The 21,754-nt window shown below is 38.5% G+C and overlaps 1 protein-coding gene across 1 annotated transcript; it reads right to left on the bottom strand.

Moving 5' to 3' along the window:
• Window positions 1-243: 243 nt before the first annotated feature.
• Window positions 244-21,609, bottom strand: tmprss3a (transmembrane serine protease 3a; the record flags this gene model as incomplete). The annotated part of the gene is made up of 12 exons (XM_042427311.1): window positions 244-1,091; window positions 1,673-1,815; window positions 2,197-2,292; window positions 4,224-4,393; window positions 6,125-6,290; window positions 8,059-8,105; window positions 8,597-8,716; window positions 10,056-10,179; window positions 11,312-11,428; window positions 14,789-14,902; window positions 18,517-18,751; window positions 21,448-21,609. Coding segments are annotated over 12 exons (1,755 nt in total), but the record flags the coding sequence as incomplete, so codon positions are not given.
• Between the last annotated feature and the right edge of the window lie 145 nt (window positions 21,610-21,754).

Raw genomic sequence — 21,754 nt, 5'->3', positions numbered from 1 at the left:
CGTCTGTTTTGACACCTACATTACCCACAATGCAACTCAACTGCACAGAGTTGAGTGTTTTCAGCTTGTAGCAGCTAATGTAGCCTGGAGCCAGTGGTGGAAAGTAACTAAATACATTTACTGGAGTACTATACTTGAGTACAGTTTTGAGGTACTTGAGTATTTCCATGTGATGCTACTTTATACTTTCACTCCACTACATTTCAGTTGTACTGCAATACTTAAACTACATCAAGCTCATAATATTAATAGGATTTTTCATGCAGGACTTTTACTTGTAGAGTATTTTCATATATTTTGTAGAGTATGAACTTGTAGTTTTCAGCCTGTACTGACGCTGACGTGGAGAATCACCTTTAGAGAGAGAGGAACAGTCTGAAGCTGAATGAAGCCGCTCTGCCAGCTGCTCTACTCAGATTCCAGAGAGGAGTAGATCCAGCTGTCCCGACATCACACGACGGGTCACCAACAGCTGCCACTACGCAGCGCTCCGTTAGTTAAGTTTAATAGAAGAGACGGTAAACTGATTAACTGCAGCTGTTCTTCAAACTCCACTTTAAATGTTTGTTTAGTTTTAAGATTTTAAATTCTTATTCCTCCGTCGTCGTCCAATAACTATTAAACAATGAGTCACAGCGCCATGAACACACACACACACACACACACACACACACCGTCCTGCTGCCAGAAACACTCACTAGACCACCGAATGTGGATTCATCCGCTGCTGAAAGTAGTCCCCGACAAACGCACAGTACACCTCAGTCTCCAGCTGTTTTATAGAATCACTGTTAGAAATGAGACTATGTGTGTTTTTAAAGGCGTCGTCTTCAGCAGGAACCAGTTAAAGTCTTGTGAGTCCAGCAGAGACCTGCAGACCATCTGGTGAATCCTCTCTGGATCTGAAGAGACCAGTTCAGCGCTGGTTTTAAACTGACCTCCATCTGTTGTCGGATCCAGCTGAGCGACCGTGTGATCCGAGTGTAAACGCCCGGCTTGTTCCTTATAGCGCAGCCGATCCCCCAGCTGGTCGCCCCAACCAGCTTCCATACAGACGAGTCCTCGCAGGCCAGAGGACCTCCGCTGTCCCCCTGAGGACACACACAGAGAGAGAGAGAGTCTTCATCACCCTGACAAAACCTCCAAACCTCCAGACCACCAAACCTCCAGACCTCCAGACCTCCACCGCCTCATCAACACAAGACTGGAACTCAGAGCAGTTCTGTGAACTTTAAGATGTATTTTAAAGTCATTTTATTGCTGTGAGGTTTTTATGGTGGCTTTTTATTTTACAAGTTTCCTTTTAAATTTAACTGTTAATTCCTGTAAAACAGTGAACAGAGACGGTGTTTAATCAATTCATTCCAGTTCATTACTTTTTAAAAAGGCCTTTAGTCGTTACAGCTCAGCTGAACATGTAAATGTGTAAAATACGTCTTTTAAAAGCCTTAAAACTTAAAAGACTTCAACAAAAAAGTTCCTGAGAAAAAGAACAACAACTGCTTTATGAAATGTTTTCTATTTAATTTGTAGCTGTAACAGTTTAAATTAAAGTCCAGACAGTGAACAACAACAAACACCTGAGATTGCACTGATTCAAAAGAAACTGTGAATTTGGTTCTTCATTAATAATATGAAGTGTTATTTTTGATTTCTGCGCTGCGGTTCCTACCTGGCAGGAGTCGGTTCCTCCCTCCAGGTATCCGGCGCAGATCATCCAGGAGGAGATGAAGCCTTTATAAACCTCCGGCTGGTTGCAGGTCTTGGTGGAGAGAAGAGGCACCGTGGCAGAGCGAAGGACCACGCTGGTCTCTCCTGACGAAACCCGGAGAGAAGCAGAGAGACACGTAAAGCATCGCAGGTGTCAGAGAGGAAACTGAACTTATTCAGGCTGCAACTTAAGTTTCATCATCAGTTGAATCGATGAGTCGTTTGGTTTATAAACTGTTGGTGAAACATGTCGATCACTGTTTCCTAAAGTCAAAGATGACACTTAAAACAGAAAGAAAGCAGAAAATATTCACATTTAAGAAGCTGAAACCAGAGAATTTAGTATTTTTCTTTAAAAAAATGAGTCAAAACAATAAATCAATGCTCCGACTGATGGCTGCAGCTGTAGCATTATGATATTAGACTCAGTTTTAAACATATCTGTGGCTGACGGGTGACGTGATGAACTATAGATCAGCTGTTCACCTTCGTCCTCGGTCGCCCCCCATCCAGAGATCCAGCACATGGTTCCCTCCTGGAAGTCCTCGCCGTGGTTGGGCAGACAGATGGGCTCCACGAAGCCTGCAGAGGAAGATCACAGTCAAACTATCAGACACACAAACAGCTTCGGCTAAAAGACGTCAACATGAGAACGATGAAGACACTCGAGTGACTCAGACGTCTGAAACACAGAACGACACCAGACAGAGAATAAAGGAAGATGAGAGAATATTTCATTTTCACCTCAAAACAAGAAGTTATCGCAGCTGCAGAAGTGATTTTTGGACATAAAGCAGCATCCAACATGCTCAGCCACCAAGTATACAGTAGTGGAAAGTAACTTTACTACATTTAAGTACATTTACTCAAGCAGCTTATAATTTTGAGTCACTTGTACATTTTCTGTTACTTTATACTGAACTGTTTATCTGACAGATCAGTAGGATTTTAACGGATCTTTTTGTTCTATTGGTACTTTTCCTTAAATCAAGTCAGACTTTGGGCCTCAGATAAAACTTGTAAAAAGGCGTCTTGATTCCTGGATGTCTATAAGATCATAATTATGTTATTTGATCCCACAGACAATCAACAATTAACCCAAAACAGCCTGATATCTTCAGATTACATCAGATACATAAAAAGGTTTATCTGAAGGTATTTATTAGTTTCTGTCTCTGGGAGAAACAGTCAAATTCCTCAAAGCTCTTGTATCTCTGAACTGTCTCTTTAACTAAATCACACATTCAGGCTGTTCTACGACGTCTCATTTTGATAACTAATATGAGGAGGTGAAATCTCTGCCTTAAATAAATGTTTTAGTAGGTTTTCCACCTCTGATATTATACAGTATGTCAGTAGAAGTTTGTTGAGCTGCAAACCGTCTGTATAACTTATTAACTAACTGTTAACTGTTATAAACCGGATGCAGAGTTTTATCTACACTAAAACTCACTGAGTTCAACTTTCACCCAGTTTAGGTCGATATCACACCAGTATGATACTGACTCAGTGTTTAGTTTTATTTCTTATTTTACACAAACTAAAGCTCGTTATGATCTGCTCTGTTTCAACTGACGTCACAGTTTATCACTAGTTGTTAATAACTTGTGTATCTTTTGAATGTCACATCGTTGTGTTGAAACAAGAAACAAGAAACATTGATGCAGTTTGTAGCTGAAGCTTGTTGTGTGTAACACTGGATCAGAATAACAGATCGACCTACGTTGTTATTGGTGCCATATCGACCCAAACTGGGTCAAACTTCAACCTGCTGACATGAAGAAACACAAAGTTCTCCACGGAAATACAGAAAAACAAGACAAGAAGTAATCAATCAGTTAAAAGCAACTGTAAAGAGAGACAAGTCTCAGGTCTTCTGGCTTTTTGTTCTGAAGTCAGTTTTAGTTTTAATTCTGGGAACCAGAACTAATCCTGAACCAGCCGTAGTGGTTCATACGATCAGAACGTCATAAGAAACATTTCTGATCAAACATGAACCAACTGAACTTGGATATTATTTCATCTTCTCACAACAGCAGTTTACAGTCACAGCTGGATGAAAACAGACTTAATGAATAAATGATGAAAACATTAGGAGACTGTAAATGATTAATAATTAAATTACACAGAAATGTCATATTTCATTCATGTTTTCTACATGTGAGCCAGTAGTGAGCAGTGGACGAACACGAGGATTCACTACGTTGTTTCTTTTGCAGATTTTCTGTAAATTCTGTGAAAATGTGATTTACATTCAGATGGAAACCCGACTGATGTGAGCAGAGAGTCATGATATTCATTAACATTTTCAGACAGATGTTCCTGGAAGACATTCTCGGTGTTGTTCACGTGAAAAAGTGACAAATATTTGCATCAAAGACTGAAAAACAGGAAGATGAGAATGTTTACAAGTGGAGGTCGTGTGTGTCACTGAAGGGCAGCAGAGCAACGAGTGAACGAGTCCTTGAACATAAAACAGGATGTGGGTGAGGAAGGAAGATGAACGCTGGTACCATTAAAGATGAGTGAGTTGGTGAGTTTCATCAGTGCGATGTCGTAGTCCAGTCCTTTGGGCCGGTAGCGAGCGTGATAAATGATCTGCTGCACGGCCAGAGACTGAGCTCCGTGGACCGGCTGCTCCGTCTGCCCCACATGCACCGTCCACATGGAGGGCTCCGCAAACCTGGACACCACAAAGAGTTTTATTTATATAGTTATATATTTGTTTTACATGTCAAGTCTTTATCTGAAAAGTAACTAAAGCTGTGAAATAAACGTAGTAGAGTGGAAGTATAAAGTAAATGTTCTCAGTTCCAGCAGTTTGTTTACTGGGCAGAAATCTGACTCCAGCTGTTACAACTTTAACTACGTGTGATGGAGCGTTTTTCTACGTAGCAGCAGCAGGAGTTACATCTGACACCATCACAGTCATTTAAACCTGCACAGGGAGGCAGGAGGAGGTGCAGGAGGAGGCGCTGCCAGTAAACAGTCCTGCTCAGTTTAATTCTTCATGTCGGTAAAGTTTCTGAAGTTTATCAGACGAGTCAGAATGATCTCAAAAGCTGTGATGTGTTATATACATGTGTTATATCACTATTATACGACTATACATATATCATACAGATAATGTTACAGTTTACACCGTAACTTCTCTCTCAAACCACCGTAAATATCCCTCCGTCATGTCTCTCAGCTCGTGTTTCATGGTGAGACGTCATGTGATCGCTGTAAACTAATAACGTTCCTCTAATGTTTGGTCAGGTGTCTGTCATGGAGGAGATAAAGTATCTCAACTGACTTCCTGCTTTAATAAAACAGATTAAAGTGCTCAACAGGACATTAAGTTGTTAAAGTTAACGTCAACATGACAGCATTTCATTCTGTTTACACATAAACACAGTAAAAACAGTCAAATGTTAAATAAATATTCTGTCATTTTGCATTTACTTTTCTTACTTTACACTGTTATTGCTGCATTTACTTAAAGATCTGGTTTTATGGCCTTTTATTTTTATAAGTATGAGTCTATTTTAAACACATCTGTGACATTTTATTCACTAAAGTTGTTTAGTTTTCTCTAAATCCATCTTTCCTTACAGCTCAGACTCCTCTCTGTCCTCCAGCAGACTGTTTCTGAAGCTATTTACATAAAATCTGCATTATTAATGAGTCTCTACTCTGATTGGCTGGAGGTGTGTCCCCCACCTTTCCCCCCTCAGCCAATCAGAATAGGCCCTAATGAAAGCAGCAGCATGTTTACCTGCAGTAATGTCTGCAGCTGGAGATGTTAGACAGTATAAAGCGTCTATGAAGCAGAGTCTGATTCTTCTGCTGCTCAGCTGAGACTCAACAGGAAGTTTCTGAACAGTGAGACAGCGAAGCGGAGGTTGTTAGCTTAGCTTTAGCACAGATATATTATATTCCTTTAGTTCAGTAACAGAAAGAAACCATGTTTTAAAACTTCATCCAATAAGCAGCGTCTCGTTCAGCAGACAGTCGGCTGTAAAACCACTGGCTGATAACGGAGGGAAGATTGTCTCCAAAAATGAATTTCAGACATTACTGATATAAATTTCCATCCTCTGGAAGGCTGTAAAGACTTTTTTTGTGATGCAAACTGCGACTACAGAAGTTACGTAAACACTCAGCGTAGCGCTGGACGGCGACGGGCTCATGATGAAGCTTCCTGCAGATTTGATTTGACTTCCTGGTGTGACATAATAACGAGTACCACCTCAACAACACTCACTCTGCAGCTGCAAGTTACAAAATTACAAATAAGTTAAAAAGACAGAGGAGGCATCACAGGAGGCCCCAACATCACTCTGATCATCCCAAACATCAGCTCTTTAACCAGCTGCCTTCTTACACACCTGCCTGTAAACATCAACAACATCTCACGTGTGTGACTCACCCGTACACGCAGTGCGCCGCGGTGAGGATCCAGCGTGACGTTATGATGGAGCCTCCACACAGGTGTTCGCTGCGGAAGTGGAGGCTGACCTGCCAGGGGAACTGACCCGGTCTGGAGATGTTTCCTCCGACGATACGAGTCCTGTACTGAGGTCTGGAGCCGCACGCTGGGGGACAGACGTGTGCAGGGTCAGAGGTCAAGGCTTTAGTAAACATCCTGACCTCAGAGAGCTGCTTCATGTTTTACCAGTCAGTGAATGAAAGCAAACCAGTACAGATAATAAGTCCTACAGTTATTATTAAGTACTTGTCAGCTGTATTTAACTGTTAGTAAGATAATTCATCAATTAATGTGATCCAGATAAATATGGAATAAGATTTGTTTCATAATAACTGAACAAAATCCTTCCTCAAAGACAATTAAACTATACAACAGTGATACATTTAATTACAATATTCTCCAGTTGTCTTTCACTGACAGATTTCTCTTCTGCCGTCATTCTTTCAGTTTGGCTGCTGAGTTTTCCTGCTGTCAGGTGTTACAGAGCTGCGTCCTGATTGGTCAGTTACTTTTGGAGGGAAAAGTCGGTTCGGTGGTCTCTAAGTGCAACAAAGTGGTACGAAACTTAAAAAATTCAGCAGTGAAACTGAAAAAACGTGTGAGCAGAAGAGAAAATCCTGAAGCAGAGATAAACATCAGAAGTACATGCATGATGCACAAACACACAGCAGTGAAAACACACTCAGGATTAAAGCTGGATTAAAGCTGATTTATGGTCACTCGACACTTTTGATAAGTGTCACTCGACAGAAATTAAAGAGTCCGTGACATTTTCAATTCATGCTTCAGCGAAAGGTTTCAGTCGTCTCCATGGTAACCAGACACAATCCTCCAGCTGGCTTGTTTAGTTATATTATATCATCCTGACCAGGACTAATTAAACAAGGGCGTTACAAGTTATCTAAAGTTACAGACCAGAATATCAATAAGGAAGTTCAGTGAAAACTACAATCTCCATGGCGACGTTAGAAACACGACTTAATCACACTGTGCAACAAACTATGATGCTGTCTGCAAAATAACTAAATCCTCCAGCTGCACGACGGTAAAGGAAAATGTTGAGCGACCGGCTGTTAACCAGCCTTTACTGGTACTAACACACCTACACACACACCTACACACACCTACACACACCTACACACACCTACACACACACCTACACACACCTACACACACACCTACACACACCTACACACACCTATACACACCTATACACACCTACACACACCTACACACACCTACACACACCTATACACACTTACACACACCTACACACACCTACACACACCTATACACACCTACACACACCTACACACACCTACACACCTACACACACCTATACACACCTACACACACCTACACACACCTACACACCTACACACACCTATACACACCTATACACACCTACACACACCTACACACACCTACACACACCTACACACACCTATACACACCTATACACACCTACACACACCTATACACACCTACACACACCTACACACACCTATACACACCTATACACACCTACACACACCTACACACACCTATACACACCTACACACACCTATACACACCTACACACACCTACACACACCTATACACACCTATACACACCTACACACACCTACACACACCTACACACACCTATACACACACCTACACACACACACCTACACACACCTACACACACACACACCTACACACACCTACACACACCTACACACACACACACACACACACCTACACACACTCCAACAACACACACGTTAACATGCTGATGCAGGAATAAATGCACCTGAATCTTAAATCCTCATGAGAAAAATAAGAAAACAGCACAACTGGAACAAAGATGAGTCTGCAGTTTGTTTTCTCACCCAAACATTTCAGAGTCGTCACCTTCCCTGAGCTGCACTGACTCTTACTGAGGCGACGCAGGAAGTGGAGAACAAATCACAGAAGAACCAAACAAACAGCAACAAAGTCAATAAAGATATTTGTTTCTTTAAAGGACGGTTTCACTATTTCTACAGAACATCAGTCAGGTGTCTGTAATCATTCCTCCTGTTCATACTGGATATTAAAAGATCCTTCAAATGTGCTTTTCCATTGTAAGTGCATTATGAAGGGATCTTCTAATGGTCAGTATGAACAGGAGGAATGATTACAGCAAGAAAAACAGCTTTAATGTTCATTTGGGCTCCTGACTGTTGGTTTAAGAGACTAGAAACACTGTGAAACTGTCATTTAAGTCCCCTTATTTAGCATTTATAAGCAGTATATAAACATACATTATATTTATGCAAAATGTCACTTGGAGTAAGACACTAAAAACTAATATATACTGGAAGCAGCTGTGTCCGTTAGTTACTTTACATACGTCTTCATTCATTCAGACGGCGATGTGCTTCGTACCTGAAGCTTGTGGCGTTCTGGAGCTTAATGATCTGTGATTGGCTCAGGTTGATGGACACCAGGTTGTACTGCAGGTCCTGCTCAATGGAGGTTTGAGTGACGAAGAACGACTCCACGTACCTGACGAAGACAAAAAATAATGTTCAGCTCGTCAAACTTTCACCTGATAATGAGCCTCATGCAAGAAGCACAAACAGATTTACTCTTAAGAGGCACAAACCAGTGACTTAAAGGGGACATATTTATATTCTGGGGCTCTACTGGAATATCTTTGCATGATTTCCAGTTAAAAACTCCTTATTTATCTTCTACTGGTCCTTTATGCAGCCCCTCAGTTCAGCCTCTGTCTGAAACAGGCCGTTTTAACTCCTGTCTCTTTAAGGCCCCGCCTCCTGATGAGCCCACTCTGTTCTGATTGGTCAGCTTTCAGGAAGCTTCCTCCGGCTCCGGAGGCTACGTAAACAAACTATAGTAGCAGGATTACACGACTTTCTCCTTCTTTACAGGAAATGTCAACCTGAAATCAGATCTGAAATATGAGAGTGGACAACGTGAACAACACATGGAAACACCTTAGCAACTACCTTAGCAACCACCTTAGCAACCGAGGCTACGTAAACAAACTATAGTACCATTTGTATACTACAAATGTCAACTTCTCAAATCCATCCGTACATGTTGGAGCTGAATCACATCTGAAATATGAGAGTGGACGACACATGGAAACACCTTAGCAACCACCTTAGCAACCACCTTAACAAACAAGACTACGGAATGGCCGTGTGGGCATGTGCAAACAATCTGTTGTCGTCATGAGGAGGAAGTAGAGGTTACGCTGCAAACGAAGCGTTCAGGGCAGGTTGAAGCCCTGATTTTTGTCTTGCAGGCAGCATTTTTACATACATTCACCTCAAGTTTTGAAATTTTGATCATGAAATTGAAAATTTACAGCAGAAAATGACCAAAAGCATCATATGTCCCCTTTAAGAGAATTTGCAGCATTCATCAATTCTCTCGTACTTTGAATTTTCTCTGATGTACGTTTGAAATGTACAAGTTCAGAGCTGACAGGCGCACTTCATTCACAGGAGGAGAAACACTTGTATGTTTTCGAATGATAAAGTCTTGATCTGAATGACCGTGGAGTTTAAATATGAACTAACTAATGAGACTGACTTCATGCTCTGACCTGTCAGTGGGGCAAAAATATAAAGGACAAATGAAAATGTCCTGTTGATGGTGTGAGATGAAGAGTCAGAGGAAGACCAATGAATCATCTTATAACCATGAAGATTTGTGCCAAATTTCATGACAATCCATCCAACAGATGTCCAGACAGAAGCGTTGGACCACATCAGACCGGCGGACTGACTGTTCACAGCTGTTATAAACTGCTGCACAGCGCAGGAGACTCGACGTCAAGACAACAGGCTGACAGAATGGAAACAAAGGCAGAGACCTGGAGTATCCCAGCTGCTTGCAGGCAGAGACGCCCAGCCAGTTGTTCCAGTCCTCCGCGCAGACCGTCCTCCAGACCCCCCCCCTCTGGACCTGCAGGACCGAGCTGCTCCCGCTCAGACGCACTGACACACACACACACACAGACACAGACACACACACACAGACACACACACACACACAGACACACACACACAGACACACACACACACACACACACACACACACACAGACAGACATGTTAAAGGATCAATCTCATGTTTGGATCCAAACCAACAGTGAACTGATCTACTAACAAGTATCGTGTGTGTATCAAAGCCTGATGTATCTTATTCCTGGTTAGTTTGTTTAGAAACTAACTTCTTGTTTGAGAAATTTACTACATTAAATATTTCTCAAAGACCAGAACAAGAGTCAGGAAGAGTGAAGCTGAATCTCGTTCCCGCACATGCTCAGTGGCGTCTGCCTCAGACCGACATCAGCTCTGTGTGGGACAAACGCAGCCTTCTGATTCATTTGAATGGGAGCAGCGTCACTGCAGAGATCTCAGCCAAACACGGGAAAAAGAGCTGAATCTGCCTCAGCTGTTACTGTAAAGCCACGTCACCCGGCAAGGTGCCGTGTTGGCCGATTATGTGCACGCAAGCGCACATTCCTGCAGGATTACTTTGTAAGGAGAACGCCATATTGGACTGTTTACCTCACAATCATCGCAGCAAACTGCTGTGTGGTGTTTTAGCTTCTGATAAGCCTTTAAATGCATTAATCTGTAGCTCCAACCAGGCTTCCTGGACTGTATATCATCATCTCACCGGTACCTTAAACAACACGCCAACACCAACGCTGCACTGTTTTAATGCAAAGATGATTTCAGTCTGGACGCCTGACACAGAACTACTCTCCAGAGACTGAAAACATGATGCTGTTATTCGTCTTTGGAGCCGTTTCTAAACAAACTAACGTGTCCAAACTCTTCATGATGAAGGAACATGTGACCCAGTGCAGCGATGTGACTCACTGACGTGTTTTTAATAAGATATATCAGACTTTGATACACACACAATACTTGTTTTATACCATCGTAGTGACATTTTGATCTTCAGCACATCAAAAGACTGTTTGAAGGTTAAGACTTGGATTTAAGGTGAAGGTTACAGTTAGGTTTAGGTGATGCTGAATGCTTTATGTCAGTGTCAGTGGTTTGGGGTCAGTGTGTGTGTGTGTGTGTGTGTGCGTGTGTGTTGTTGTGTTTCTCACCACAGCCGAGCTCGTCCTCTCCATTGTCACAGTGAATCTCTCCGTCACACTGAGCCGAGCTGCTGATGCACTGAGACGTCGAACCACAACGAAACTTCCCCACACAGCTCAGACCAACTACACACACACACACACACACACACACACACACACACACACACACACACACGCACACACACACACACATGCACGCACACACACACGCAAACACACGCACACACACACACACACATACACACACACACACACACACACACACACACACACACACACACAAACACACGCGCACACACACACACGCACACACACACACATGCACGCACACACACACGCAAACACACGCACACACACACACACATACACACACACACACGCAAACACACGCACACACACACACACACACGCACACACACACAAACACACACACACAAACACACGCAAACACACACACACACAAACACATGCACACACGCACACACACAAACACATGCACACACGCACGCACACACACGCACATGCACGCACACACACAAACACACGCACGCACACAAACACACACACATAAACACACACACACAAACACGCACACACACACACACAGACAGAGTGGTAAAATTGCTGGGAAACATCGGTAGCACCGTCCAATTAGCAGCAACCAATTATGTAAACAGGAAGTGACTGTAGCATCTCGAGCTGTCACGTAACTTCCAGAAATAACAGTTTTAGGGGTCGAAAGATAAAATAAACTTGACTGTTAATCTTTGTGAATGTAAGTGTGACTTTGTTTTATTTCTGTCTGCATACATGAGAAATATGTGTGTTTAGAATAAGCAGTTAGAGAGAAATATGTGATTATAACTGATGTTATTTGGTCATTTAGTCTAGTTTTATTGGTTTTACTGGTTTTATTGGTTTTATTGGTTTAGTAATTTGAGGTATAAAGTGTTTTTTCTGTGAAATGGTCAGACATCTTGAACATGTTCCACCTTTTACTCTTCAATCTAAACGTCTCACATATTAACATATAAATATTAACAACTCATCTCTACGTAACAACTAGTTTGTGTGTAACCAGTTTTAATTTCTCCACTTAGTAAACACTGATGTTATAATGAAGTTTAAAAGTGTAAAAGTGTGAAGCATGAAGAGATGTGAAAAGGTCTTTAAACTGATCACAGTGTTGGTGGATTATAAAGCAGAAAACTGCATTTAGTTCATTTCATTTGATACCAACTGTGAGGACAAAGCAGATATAATAAATAATTACTGTAACATCTTCTATTCATATTTGCATCAATCCTCACAATCAACATATAAGTGTTACATTATTCTCAAAGCAACATATTCTAGAAATATTACAAATTCTTTCTCAAATGGTTTTTTTTGAAAAATGTGTCATGTGTCGTAATATTTGATATTTTATGTTACTTCAGTACTGCTGGATAAACTCAGACACTCTTTCACTGATTATTCTGCTTATTTGAGTCTATTTCAGTCCAAACCTGTTATAATTATTATTATATTATTATATTCTAATCTGTTCTACTACATCAGAGCGTTCAGCAGCTCTTTCTCACTTTATAACTTTATCAGCTTGTGTATTCAGCAACAGAAAGCAGCTGATTTGATTTGAGCTGTGTTTTCACAGATAATCATCTGATTGTCCAGCCGTGTCGACACAGACGCAGCTCCATTTGACACCAGTTACTCCCAAACACCGTCTGGGTGAGTGATCACTGCCAGCCGCTCTTCAGGAAAACAGTTAGCCTACACGCTCAGAAAGTATTAGGATTTAGTATTTTTACTTTATACACAAGCACGTTGGATTTAAAGGAGCTATATGTAAGAGTACAGAAGGCTTCTTCATCCTCTCTGAGAGCAGTCTGGACGCTACAGTGACTCACTGTCGCCTCTTGAGGTATAAAGACGTATTACAGGACGGCTGGCGCTATTCTTACATATAGCTCCTTTAAAAATAAACAAAGATAAAGTTAAAGTGCTGATTTATAGCTTTAAGGCTGTTTACGTCCATATGGAGGAGAATAATGTCAGCACAGACACTGTAAACAGTCTCAGGTTCATTGGCTACAGTCTAGACCTGCTCTGTGTGAAAAGTGCCATGAGATGACTTATGTTGTGATTTGGTGCCATATAAATAAAACTGAAATGAAATTTATTAGGGGCATTTAGTGTGTGCATTCATGTTTGTTTGTTTTTATTTAACTGTGTTAACTTGGTTGTTGTTTCTGTTATTGCTTATACTTGTGCAGCACCTTGTAACCTTATTATTATTATTATTATTATTATTATTGTTATTATCCAGAGTATGGACCTCCAGAATGTAAAAATACTAAACATACATCAAAATAAATAAGACATTCTGACATAAACAATCATATAAATAAATAAATAAATAGAGTATAATGTATAAATTGACTCATAAATTGTATTTTTTTGTAAAATTGTAAATTTATATTTCGTTATGCCTATAAATACTATACTATAATGTCACTTTCTATAACTGTAGAGTTATAGAGTCATCAGTGGCCATTCAGACAGTTATAAGTTAGTAATATAATTAGTGACTCGTTAGTGTAATTAATGTGAAAGACTCTTTGTGTTTTTGCTCTTCATGTGGCCGCCGAGGATTTCAAGTTGTCTAAAAGCACTTTAACGAAGCTGACGGCTGATTGCTTTTGCTGTTATTTATTAATTAATTAATTAGTTAATTATTAAAATAATCACGTTTTTAATGAGTGATATGTAATGTGTCATTAACTTGCTTAACACTGAAGATCAGACTGAAGCCAAAAAAATCCCCAAACAAGCATGAAGTAAAGATGGCTGCTGACAGCATATCAAATATGATAAATATAATAAATATTAAATATGTCCCGTATAACAAATTCCAGATGATTTATGGTGTAAAATAATTAAAATAATATACACATCATCAGTCTGTTTTAAGCATGTTTACAGTTGTTCATCATCTTCACTGATTCAAAGTCAAATGTAGTTGCATCTTTTTGCCAGAAGTTTTATTTTATCTGAATGAAAATCAAACATATGGACGCTGAATTAGAGACATTATGTAGAAAATATGGAAGCTAGAAGCATCGACTGAATGTTTACTGCACCTCCTTATTTATTTATCAACATAAGAATAAGTTTTAAAGTTATTATTTGGGTGGTTTGTGTGTATTGAGGAGTGGGTATAACTATTATTATTATTCTTTGTAGATGTCTATTAATAAAAACACTTTGATAAAACAATCCCTGTGTAATGTTTGTTTGCTGTGTATAAAAAGGTCAATGTGATGTAACTGGAACACTGTAAACGTGTCAGTGACCTCGTACTCTCTGACTACAAGGTGTTTGCGGGATCTAAATTGTATAACAGGTAAGAGCCGCATCAAATATTGATGAGTGAAGGCCGTCGTCCACGCTACAGCGGCTCCATTATCGGGAGTTCCTCACCTCCGAGGCCGATGCCGAGAGCCAGAGCGACGACCACGATGACGCAGGAAGCGATGAGCAGCTCGAACCGGTGGGCCAGAACTCTGCTCTTCCAGCTTTTATCCAAGTCGTCCTCTGTTAACACACAAGAGTTCATGAACTGATGTTTTAACCTGCAGGACTATGGGATGAAATTCAGTTCATAACCATTAATGACACAAAACACACAAAATCTAAAATTTAGTTGAAAGTAAATAAAAAATAATTCTCCACTTTTCTTTCACTGATCAGGATTTCTCTTCTGCTGTCACGTTTTTCAGTTTTGTACCACTTGTTTGGAGACCACCGACCTCCCTCCAAAAGTAACGAGCCAATCAGGACGCAGCTCTATAACAGCTGATCACACAAGAGCTTTATGGCACAACTGACAAAATCAGAACCAAAATTAAAAAAAAAGAGAGTTGTGTTTGATCTTTGGGAGATTGAAACTAATATAATTCAAAACAACATGAGCCACCAACAGTTCAAACATCATATGATTTATATAATCTATAAAATAAAATCTATAAAATGTGTGACAAGTATTGAAAGCTGCTGAAACAACATTTAATCCATGAAACTGTATCTGTGACACTCCAAGTCCAATAATTCCTACTGAAGACAAACAGCTGACAAATAATATAGTTTACTTTTTTTTAAAGGCTCAGTAATTTCCCTAAAACAACTGGTCGCTCTAGTTTTTACCAAACAAACAAAAGTAAATAGTGCAGTTGTTGGGGACTACTTTCAGCGGCGGATGAATCTACGTTTGGTATAAACTACAGTGTGTGTTCATGTAATATAATATTAAAATGCCTTTTTAACCCTCTCAGATCACATCCCTGGTCATGCTGTGCATCTATTTAACAATACATGCCCAAAAAATACAAAAAAATCAATTTATTTGTATTCTTATATCAGTTATATATTTCTTCCTGTAGAACTAAATATGACCTGTTCTTACAAAGGCTTGAACCAACCAATTTCAACTAATCATATCATGGCATCCACCCATCAATCAATCTTTTAACGGCTCAGAGCTCAGAGTCATTACGACGTTCAATGTTACGTCCCGCCTGTCTGTCCTGTTTGACCTTGAAAATACGTCACGATACGGAAGTTAGATACTCTGGAAATGTTTCATCTGGACTTTAAAGTTAATAGTTTTTAGCATGGATGGTGCATTACTGCTAATTAGCAAATGTTACCATGCTCACAAGCTAAACTGAGATGGTGAACATGATAAACATCACACCTGCTGAACACCAGCATGTTGTCATTGTGATCATGCTAACATGCTAACGTTAGCAGTTAGCTTGAGGCACTGAAGCCTCATAGAGCTGCTAGCACGGCTGCAGACTCTTGTTGGACAACAGTGGAGCTTTATGGTACGATGAATAATGTATATCAGGCTTTGGATACAAAGAAAATACTTGTTAGTGGGATTATTTCAGTATCTTTGGTCTTTTTATGACTTTTGATGACAAGAAAAATATAAAATAACAGAAACTTTACCCTTAATAAACCAAAACACACTTTAGAGTTCAAATAAAACCCTCTGAAGACTAGAAAGTGATTCATATTTCACAAATATCCTGTTAATACACACACACACACACATTCATATATATAATACATATATATATAATACATCGGTATTCATACTTCTATTTATATTCTGCTTTTTTGTACACACACAGTTTATATCACGTTAATATGCAAAGCACACAGTCCACCTCTATATTACACTGTTATGTTTGTGTTTATGTTTATTGTTTAATGTTCATGTTTATTGCTTTTTCTGTTGACCTCTGGACCACATTGAGTTCCTTCTACTTGCTACTTTCTTTATATTTCTGTTGGTCTTTTGTGCTTTCTGTTTACTAAACAGCAAAGTTTCCTTTTCTCTTCTTTTCCAGTTTTAAATCTCTTCATTACTGATCAAACAGTGATTCATCACCGCCAATAAAAGCAACTTAAAGCAGAATAAAAATCCCACATAACTGTCTGGAAATGTCTGCGAGTCAGGAAACATTATTTCTCTGTTGGGAAAGTAAAGACGACCAAGAAACACAGAGCCAAAGACTGGAACAGTCAGTTAATGTGAGGCAGATGTAGGACCGTTTTCCTCGTAACACAGTGAGTCATATCAGCTCATATTCAAAGCAGATCCTCCCGTAACGACCTTTCAGCAGTATTCCCATATCTACTGTTTCACGCCGCACCATGACGTCAGGACAGACCAGTATCACGCCAGAGCTTGTAACACACCTGCTGATCCACTAGAGGACACTGAATCAGGGTCATGTTTGTTCCTCGCCTTGGCGTGAAAAGGACACACGTGTACGACTCTCAAAAAGCCTGTAAAGTGTTTCAGTTCAGATGACGTCTATATAAGGTGACAGATTTCCTCATTCAGAGGTGGCGGGTTGGGTGGAGGGATAGATCCTAACTTGCAAAAAGTGGACTTAGTGGATCTTACTTATGGATATATGATAAGAGCTGGATAGGGTGCTGCTGCTCTGCTTTGCGGCCAGGTTCCCCCGGTGGTCACTCGCGGTATTGCAGCGAAAAATCCCCCTGCGGCCCAAAAAGCTCATAGACCACCATTATAAAAGAGACGCCTGTAAAACTGTGGACAGGACTCCTCGAACTGCAAACAACATCAATTATGACTCTTTATATAATGAAGTTTTGATTCATGGAGGTTTTATGTTTGTAAAACTTCCCTCAAGCCGAGAAAAGCGATTTTAAAATCTGTGACGTCATCACAATGTAAAGTCTACGGGCTGAGTGGGAACTGGTGGGCGGGGCCAGCGAGGGAAACACTACTGCGCATATTCAGTGGGCCGCACAACGCGGAAGCAAACCCGGAAGCTAGAAACTTTTTTTGCCAGGCGAGCAAATCCTACAGGACTGAATGGGCACCATTTTTAGTCCTTTATCCAGCTCTTATAATACATCCATGGTCTTACTGCAGGAGACCGCTGTTCGCTTCCCGCCTCCAACCGCAAGTTGGGAAAATTAAAAAAAAAACGTAACTACTATTGTCGCGGTGTTCACTGTTGCCATGACGATGAAGGTTGCCTAACTTTAAGGAAGTAGTAACTTCTATCTTGGAACCCGCCGGCCATCTGTATGATGATGATTTAGCCTCCGGGAACATCGGCCGATATTTCAGGGATTCCGGCGTAACGAGTGGATATCAGATAATGGATATCTGGGCCAAGATTTCCTCTTCTGTGCGCCGGTCGTTGTTTACAGTCCAATTAGCAACTTGAGATGGTCCAGACGCCATTTTGGCTAATCTCTATAAACAGATATATAATAATAGCTAATAAAAAGCTAAGTTGACATCAGACGATAGCCGATGCGTTCCGCCTCTTTTGCTCTCCACTGTTTACCTGCATGCAACCAAAGCTGCTCAAACGTGATTGGTCAATACGACTCGGACTACAAACGGAAACCAGAAGACTTCCGCTACTGAAATCTTAAAGCGATAATTTTAACAGAAACCATCATCTTTCCCTAAACCCAACCAGACCTTAACCACAGCGCTGTGACATCATAAATCCGTCGCCCCCTGCTGGTTCTGTGTATAATTTTCCCGCCTAGCTGAGGTGAAACGTGACACTGACATGGTGGACCGGCAGGTGTATTACATGCTTTGGCCTGATACCGGGTCGGTCAGGACCAGGACGAGGTCTCACCGTTCAGGAAGGGCTGCACCTTGGTGATCGGCATGCTCGGACTGGGTGCAGCCGGACGTTGAGGTTCTTCAGGTTTGGCAGGATCGTTCTCTGATTGGGGGTCAGCGGCGGCGAAGCTGCCCAGCGGGCTGACGTTCAGCGTGGTGGGGGTCTCAACAGTGGGGAGGTCTTCCTCCGTCACTGAGACCACCTCTATCCTGGAGGGGTCCGGCTGCTCAGCTTCTGCTTTAAGTTCCTACAACAGGGTTAAAAAATGACTCAGTGTTTCCAGAGAGAAGATGAGACTTGTTGAATGAGTCAGTTGGAGCAGCTGGCGGCCGTCTGTTTCCTGGACTAAAGATCACGAGTTTGATCACCAGCTGATTAAAACTGATGGATGGACATGAATCAACAGAAACACACAGCTGAAGATTAACATCAACATGTTGAATGTGCACTTCAATGTGATAAACAGAGAATAAACCCCAGTTTAAAGGCTTTTTGGGGAGTTTTTCTTATCTGATCTGAGAGTCTGAAGATAAAAGGTAAATAATAAAATATAAAATAAAATAAAAGGTGTCAAACGTTGAATTTATGATTTGTGATATTAAACTGTAACAATAAAAATGACTCGACATGTTTTGTGTCTCATCAAATTAGCAAAAACCAGAAAACATTTCTGACCAGTTAGTAACACGTTGTTTACACAAAACCGTGAGAACCAGAGTCCCGTTATCATCATCATCATCATCATCATCATCATCATCATCATTATCGTTTAGGGCTGCAACTGATGATAATTATTGTTTAATCTGACTTCTTTTTTCCTTCATTATTTTTGTTTAAAAAACGAATGAACTAGGACACCACACACACACAAAGAGAAACCTAAAATTAGGCAGGAAAAATAAAGTCTTATATCTATATGTATATAAGTATATAAGTATATATGTATAAATGTATATATGTATAAATGTATATATGTATATAAGTATATATGTATAAATGTATATATGTATATATGTATATAAGTATATATGTATAAATGTATAAATGTATATATGTATAAATGTATATATGTATAAATGTATATAAGTATATATGTATAAATGTATATATGTATATATGTATAAATGTATAAATGTATATATGTATAAATGAATATATGTATAAATGAATATATGTATAAATGTATATATGTATATATGTATAAATGTATATATGTATAAATGTATATATGTATATATGTATAAATGAATATATGTATAAATGTATATATGTATATAAGTATATATGTATAAATGTATATATGTATATATGTATAAATGTATATTTGTATATAAGTATATATGTATAAATGTATATATGTATAAATGTATATATGTATATAAGTATATATGTATAAATGTATATATGTATATATGTATAAATGTATATATGTATATAAGTATATATGTATAAATGTATATATGTATATATGTATAAATGTATATATGTATAAATGTATATATGTATATATGTATAAATGTATATATGTATAAATGTATATATGTATATAAGTATATATGTATAAATGTATATATGTATAAATGTATATATGTATATAAGTATATATGTATAAATGTATATAAGTATATATGTATATATGTATAAATGTATATATGTATATAAGTATATATGTATAAATGTATATAAGTATATATGTATATATGTATAAATGTATATATGTATAAATGTATATAAGTATAAATGTATAATGTATATATGTATATATGTATAAATGTATATATGTATATAAGTATATATGTATAAATGTATATAAGTATATATGTATATATGTATAAATGTATATATGTATAAATGTATATAAGTATATATGTATATAAGTATATATGTATATATGTATAAATGTATATATGTATAAATGTATAAATGTATATATGTATATAAGTATATATGTATAAATGTATATATGTATATATGTATAAATGTATATTTGTATATAAGTATATATGTATAAATGTATATATGTATAAATGTATATATGTATATAAGTATATATGTATAAATGTATATATGTATATATGTATAAATGTATATATGTATATATGTATAAATGTATATATGTATATATGTATAAATGTATATATGTATAAATGTATATATGTATATATATGTATAAATGTATATATGTATAAATGTATATATGTATATAAGTATATATGTATAAATGTATATATGTATATATGTATAAATGTATATATGTATATAAGTATATATGTATAAATGTATATAAGTATATATGTATATATGTATAAATGTATATATGTATATAAGTATATATGTATAAATGTATATAAGTATATATGTATATATGTATAAATGTATATATGTATAAATGTATATAAGTATAAATGTATAATGTATATATGTATATATGTATAAATGTATATATGTATATAAGTATATATGTATAAATGTATATAAGTATATATGTATATATGTATAAATGTATATATGTATAAATGTATATAAGTATATATGTATATAAGTATATATGTATATATGTATAAATGTATATATGTATATCAAATGAACGGCAGCAAAGCATAAATCAGACACTGTTCACACCAGCAGCTGTTAACACACATGTCAGAGTCACATTTTAAAATGAATGTTAAACATTTTGGGATGTAACTTAAAAGTTCATTAAGCTAATGTAAGATTGTAGGAGAAGTAATCAGATTTCCAATTAATTCTGACTGTTTTATGATTAATCAATAATTAGTTCATCAGATAAAATGTCCTCAAGCAGACGTCTTCAGTCGTCTTGTTTTGTCCGTCCAACAGTCCAAACACTCAATCAATTATCAATGATATAAACTAAACATTTCCTGTCCATTAAATCATTGTCTCAGCAATAATGTCATTGATTATGTATTGATCACTTACTGGCGGGGCGGTGGATGTTCCAGCAGCAGCAGAGTTGGCAGCAGGATCTGCAGAGAGATGAGAAACAGCAGGATGAGTGTAGACGACACTGATGGAGGAGAAAGATGGAAGAGAAGGCAGAAAGATGAGGAAGATGAAGAGAGAAGATGTTCCTGGATGAAGTCACGTCCAACGTACTGATCTCAACGACGGTCTTCGTCATGGTGCCATTGTCCAAAGCCAGCTGTGCTTTGTCTAAGACCACATCCCCCCTTCAGTCCCTGTTCTCCTCTTCTTGTTTCTTTTTGTTCTCCTCTCTGTCTTGATG

Source organism: Thunnus maccoyii, chromosome 11 (genome assembly GCF_910596095.1).
Source record: "Thunnus maccoyii chromosome 11, fThuMac1.1, whole genome shotgun sequence".
Lineage (NCBI taxonomy): Eukaryota > Metazoa > Chordata > Actinopteri > Scombriformes > Scombridae > Thunnus > Thunnus maccoyii.
The sequence above is the reverse complement of the archived record's forward strand: the minus strand, read 5'-3'. Positions and strand labels throughout refer to the sequence as shown.